Genomic DNA, 6,144 nt, shown 5'->3' on the forward strand with positions numbered 1-6,144 from the left:
ATAGATGGGAGGCCTTTGGGATTGTCCGGGGCCGAGTTCACCCCACTCTCTGTAACCGTCTCCGATCTTCAATGGTACAGTTGCCGTACCAGGGGGTGAGGTGAGAGTGTGTGGTGCTGGGAAAGGAGTCAGGCAGCATCCGAGGGGGAGGAGAGTCGACGTTTCAGGCCGGAGCCCTTCTTCACGAACCGCGGAGTGATACGTCCAGACGGAATGCTCTCTTTGGCCCACCGAGAGAAGTTGGGCAAGGGGATTCGCCGCCATGCCGAACTTCCTCAGCTGCCCGAGGAAGGAGGGGCGTTGTTGGGCCTTTGTAACCGGAAGGCAGTTGGGAAGGTGTTCATTCCTGAAGAAGGGCTCGTGCAGCCCTCACTTTCTCGAAGATGTTCAGGGAGCCTTACTGAGCTATCCCAGTCCTGTAGTTGGCACCCGCTGTAGCGTCCGTGGCAGATTGGTACCAATCAAACGGGCTGCTTTGTCCTGGATGGTATCAAGCTACCCCAGTGTCATCGGAGCTTTACCCGTTCACACAAGTGGGAAAAATTCATCACCCTCCTGACTTGTGCTTTGGTGGTGGTGAACAAGGCCGGGAGTTATCTATCTCTGTGTGTGTCTCTCGCGTCGCTCCCTCTCTCGCGTCGCTCCCTCTCTCGCGTCGCTCCCTCTCTCGCGTCGCTCCCTCTCTCGCGTCGCTCCCTCTCTCGCGTCGCTCCCTCTCTCGCGTCGCTCCCTCTCTCGCGTCGCTCCCTCTCTCGCGTCGCTCCCTCTCTCGCGTCGCTCCCTCTCTCGCGTCGCTCCCTCTCTCGCGTCGCTCCCTCTCTCGCGTCGCTCCCTCTCTCGCGTCGCTCCCTCTCTCGCGTCGCTCCCTCTCTCGCGTCGCTCCCTCTCTCGCGTCGCTCCCTCTCTCGCGTCGCTCCCTCTCTCGCGTCGCTCCCTCTCTCGCGTCGCTCCCTCTCTCGCGTCGCTCCCTCTCTCGCGTCGCTCCCTCTCTCGCGTCGCTCCCTCTCTCGCGTCGCTCCCTCTCTCGCGTCGCTCCCTCTCTCGCGTCGCTCCCTCTCTCGCGTCGCTCCCTCTCTCGCGTCGCTCCCTCTCTCGCGTCGCTCCCTCTCTCGCGTCGCTCCCTCTCTCGCGTCGCTCCCTCTCTCGCGTCGCTCCCTCTCTCGCGTCGCTCCCTCTCTCGCGTCGCTCCCTCTCTCGCGTCGCTCCCTCTCTCGCGTCGCTCCCTCTCTCGCGTCGCTCCCTCTCTCGCGTCGCTCCCTCTCTCGCGTCGCTCCCTCTCTCGCGTCGCTCCCTCTCTCGCGTCGCTCCCTCTCTCGCGTCGCTCCCTCTCTCGCGTCGCTCCCTCTCTCGCGTCGCTCCCTCTCTCGCGTCGCTCCCTCTCTCGCGTCGCTCCCTCTCTCGCGTCGCTCCCTCTCTCGCGTCGCTCCCTCTCTCGCGTCGCTCCCTCTCTCGCGTCGCTCCCTCTCTCGCGTCGCTCCCTCTCTCGCGTCGCTCCCTCTCTCGCGTCGCTCCCTCTCTCGCGTCGCTCCCTCTCTCGCGTCGCTCCCTCTCTCGCGTCGCTCCCTCTCTCGCGTCGCTCCCTCTCTCGCGTCGCTCCCTCTCTCGCGTCGCTCCCTCTCTCGCGTCGCTCCCTCTCTCGCGTCGCTCCCTCTCTCGCGTCGCTCCCTCTCTCGCGTCGCTCCCTCTCTCGCGTCGCTCCCTCTCTCGCGTCGCTCCCTCTCTCGCGTCGCTCCCTCTCTCGCGTCGCTCCCTCTCTCGCGTCGCTCCCTCTCTCGCGTCGCTCCCTCTCTCGCGTCGCTCCCTCTCTCGCGTCGCTCCCTCTCTCGCGTCGCTCCCTCTCTCGCGTCGCTCCCTCTCTCGCGTCGCTCCCTCTCTCGCGTCGCTCCCTCTCTCGCGTCGCTCCCTCTCTCGCGTCGCTCCCTCTCTCGCGTCGCTCCCTCTCTCGCGTCGCTCCCTCTCTCGCGTCGCTCCCTCTCTCGCGTCGCTCCCTCTCTCGCGTCGCTCCCTCTCTCGCGTCGCTCCCTCTCTCGCGTCGCTCCCTCTCTCGCGTCGCTCCCTCTCTCGCGTCGCTCCCTCTCCACACCCTCCTCATTCCTGAAGAAGGGCTCATGCCCGAAACGTCGATTCTCCTGCTCCTTGGATGCTGCCTGACCTGCTGCGCTTTTCCAGCAACACATTTTCGACCCTCCAACCACCACAACCATCTTCCAGCGTGCTGGCGAGAGCACAAACGAAACTGTTTTTGCCCCTGAGTCGAACTGACTGTGGTGCTCTCGGGGGTCTTTGGTGGCCAACTCATTTTGGAGACATTGAGGGTGCCATGGGACAGGTGAACGTTGTACAAAACACAGGAGGAATGAATGAGTCCTTCTCGCATTGACTTCGGTCCCCGCAGTTCACCGTAAATATGATTGACTTGCACACTGCCGCCCTCAGGAGGATCTGGACAGGTTTAGTGACCCGGCGACCGTGCTAAATTGTGAGGTGGTCCACTTGAAGGGGAGGAGGAGTGCAGTAAATTTCTCAAACACAGTCACAGAGTCAGAGAGATGTGCAGCACGGAAACAGACCCTTCGGCCCAACTCGTCCGTGCTGACCCGGATATCCTAGCCTCATCCAGCCCCCATTCCCCAGCATTTGGCCCATCTCCTTCTAAAACCTCCCCATCCATGTCCCCCATCCAGATGCCTTTTAAATGTTGCAATTGTACCAGCCCCCACCACTTCCTCTGGCAGCTCGTTCCACACACGCACCACCCTCTGGGGGAAAAAGTTGCCCCTTAGGTCTCTTTTATATCTTTCCCCTCTCACCCTCAATCTATGCCCCTCTAGTTCTGGTCTCCCCCACCCCAGGGGGAAAAGACCTTGTCTATTTACCCTATCCATGTCCCCCCCTCATGATTTTGTAAACCTCTATAAGGTCACCCCTCAGCCTCCGACGCTCCAGGGAAAACAGCCCCAGCCTGTTCAGCCTCTCCCTGTAGCTCAAACCCTCCAACCCTGGCAATGTCCTTGTAAATCTTTTCTGAACCCTTTCAAGTTTCACAATATCCTTCCTATAGTCAGGAGACCCAGACTTGCACGCAATATTCCAACAGTGGCCTCACCAACATCCTGTACAGCCGCAACATGACTTGTCAAACATTGCAGAGGGCTAACAGAAGGCAAATGGAATGTCAGTCTTTTTCCAAGAGAATTTAAGTAGAGCAGTTAGTGAAGTCTTCCTAAATTGTCCCGTAGAGCCCAGGGATGTGCGGGTTAGGGTGGATTGACCGTGCTAAATTGTCCCATAGTGCCCAGGGATGTGCGGGTTAGGGTGGATTGACCGTGCTAAATTGTCCCGTAGTGCCCAGGGATGTGCAGGTTAGGGTGGATTGGCCGTGCTAAATTGTCCCGTAGTGCCCAGGGATGTGCAGGTTAGGGTGGATTGGTCGTGCTAAATTGTCCCCGTAGTGCTCAGGGATGTGCAGGTTAGGGTGGATTGTCCGTGCTAAATTGTCCGATAGTGCCCAGGGATGTGCACGTTAGGGTGGATTGGCCGTGCTAAATTGTCTCCGTAGTGCCCAGGGACGTGCAGTTTAGGGTGGACTGGCCGTGCTAAATTGTCCCGTAGTGCCCGGGGATGTGCAGGTTAGGGTGGATTGGCCGTGCTAAATTGTCCCATAGTGCACAGGGATGTGCGGGTTAGGGTGGATTGGCCGTGCTAAATTGTCCCCGTAGTGTCCAGATATGTGCAGGTTTGGGTGGATTGGCCATGCTCAATTGTCCCCGTAGTGCCCAGGGATGTGCAGGTTAGGGCGGATTGGCCGTGCTAAATTGTCCCCGTAGTACCCAGGGATCTGCGGGTTAGGTGGGATTGGCCGTGCTAAATTGTCCCCGTAGTGCCCAGGGACGTGCAGGTAAGGGTGGATTGGCCGTGCTAAATTGTCCCGTAGTACCCAGGGATCTGTGGGTTAGGTGGGATTGGCAGTGCTAAATTTTCCCTGTAGTGCCCAGGGATGTGCAGGTTAGGGTGGATTGGCCGTGCTAAATTGTCCCCGTAATGCCCAAGGATGTGCAGGTTAGGGTGGATTGGCCGTGCTAAATTGTCCCTGTAGTGCCCCGGGATGTGCAGGTTAGGGTGGATTGGCCGTGCTAAATTGTCCCCGTAGAGCCCAGGGATGTGCAGCGTGCTAAATTGCCCCCGTAGTGCCCAGGGATGTGCGGCTTTGGGTGGATTGGCCGTGCTAAATTGCCCCCGTAGTGCCCAGGGATGTGCGGCTTTGGGTGGATTGGCCGTGCTAAATTGCCCCCGTAGTGCCCAGGGATGTGCGGCTTTGGGTGGATTGGCCGTGCTAAATTGCCCCTGTAGTGCCCAGGGATGTGCGGCTTTGGGTGGATTGGCCGTGCTAAATTGCCCCCGTAGTGCCCAGGGATGTGCGGCTTTGGGTGGATTGGCCGTGCTAAATTGCCCCCGTAGTGCCCAGGGATGTGCGGCTTTGGGTGGATTGGCCGTGCTAAATTGCCCCCGTAGTGCCCAGGGATGTGCGGCTTTGGGTGGATTGGCCGTGCTAAATTGCCCCCGTAGTGCCCAGGGATGTGCGGCTTTGGGTGGATTGGCCGTGCTAAATTGCCCCCGTAGTGCCCAGGGATGTGCGGCTTTGGGTGGATTGGCCGTGCTAAATTGCCCCCGTAGTGCCCAGGGATGTGCGGCTTTGGGTGGATTGGCCGTGCTAAATTGCCCCCGTAGTGCCCAGGGATGTGCGGCTTTGGGTGGATTGGCCGTGCTAAATTGCCCCCGTAGTGCCCAGGGATGTGCGGCTTTGGGTGGATTGGCCGTGCTAAATTGCCCCCGTAGTGCCCAGGGATGTGCGGGTTAGGGTGGATTGGCCGTGCTAAATTGCCCCCGTAGTGCCCAGGGATGTGCAGGTTAGGGTGGACTGGCCGTGCTAAATTGCCCATACTGTTCAAGGAGGTGCAGGTTAGGTGCATCAGTCAGGGGTAAACCTTGAGTAGGGGCAATGAGTCTGGGTGGGCGACTCGTCGGAGGGTCGGTGTTAACGTGTTGGGCCGAAGGGCCTGTTTCCACACTGTCGGGATTGTAATTCCCTTTCGTGAGGCTGGGAGGTTAGGGGGTTTAGCCTTCAGCGCTCAGTCCTTTGAGAGGAGGAGTTGAGACGTCGCGATTGGTGAGAGCCTTTCGGGAATACCGTGTTCCGTTCTGATCGCCCTGTTACAGGAGGGGTTGCATTCAGCTGGCGAGCGTTCCGAAACAAGTTACCGGGATGTTGCCGGGAATGGAGGGGTCTGAGGGATAAGGAGAGGCTGGAGAGACGATGGATTCTTTCACTGGAGTGGAGGAGGCCGCCTTGGAGAGTATGGTGGGCGTAGAGAAAGGTGTCTTTTCCTCAGGGTGGGAATTTTGTGACGAGGGGGGGGCATACTTTGACGGTGAAAGATTTAAAAAAGGTCACAATTTTGTTTTTGGCGTGGACTTGTACTTTGCAGAGGTAGTCGTAGATGTTAGTACAGTTGCAACATTCAAAAGGAACTTGCGTGAGTACATGAATAAGGAAGGGATTAGAGGGACGTGGGCCTAGCACAGACAGGCACGACTAGTTTAATTTGGGATCATGGTCGGCACGGACTGGTTGGACCGAAGGGTCTGTTTCCCTGCTGTATGACCCGAAATGTGGAAGTGAATTGGTAACTGCAATCCATAATCCTGCCGATACTGTAATGGACAGAATGTAGAACATTCCAGCGCAGGACTGGCCCTTCGGCCCCTCCATGCTGTGCTGACCAATCTGAAGCCCCTCTCTCCTACCCTATTCCATTCTCGTCCATATGCCTATCCAATGCCCATTTAAATGCCCCTAAAGTTGGTGAGTCTACTACTGTGGCAGGCAGTGCGTTCCACGCCCCCTCCTACTCTCTGACTAAAGAAACTCCCTCTGCCATCTGTCCTATATCTATCAGCCCCTCAATTTAAAGCTGTGTCCCCTCGTGCTAGCCATCACCATCCGAGGGAAAAGCCTCTCCCTGTCCACCCTATCTAACCCTCGGATTATCTTATACGTCTCAATTAAGTCACCTCTCAGCCTCCTTCTCTCTAACGGAAACAGCCTCAAGTCCCTCAGCCTTTCCTCGTAAGACCTTCCCTCCG

The 6,144-nt window shown here is 58.4% G+C and overlaps 1 protein-coding gene across 1 annotated transcript in view; it reads left to right on the forward strand.

The window, feature by feature from the left end:
- Positions 1-262: 262 nt before the first annotated feature.
- LOC122548130 overlaps positions 263-6,144 on the forward strand; it is a 17,119-nt gene continuing 11,237 nt past the window's right edge. Inside the window, exons 1-2 of the mRNA XM_043686684.1 lie at positions 263-533; positions 2,437-2,450. Of these exons, the coding sequence (XP_043542619.1) occupies positions 263-533; positions 2,437-2,450 (285 nt within the window). The remainder of the gene's footprint in view (positions 534-2,436; positions 2,451-6,144) is intronic.

The sequence above is a fragment of the Chiloscyllium plagiosum genome, unplaced genomic scaffold (assembly GCF_004010195.1).
Source record: "Chiloscyllium plagiosum isolate BGI_BamShark_2017 unplaced genomic scaffold, ASM401019v2 scaf_10156, whole genome shotgun sequence".
NCBI classification, from domain to species: domain Eukaryota; kingdom Metazoa; phylum Chordata; class Chondrichthyes; order Orectolobiformes; family Hemiscylliidae; genus Chiloscyllium; species Chiloscyllium plagiosum.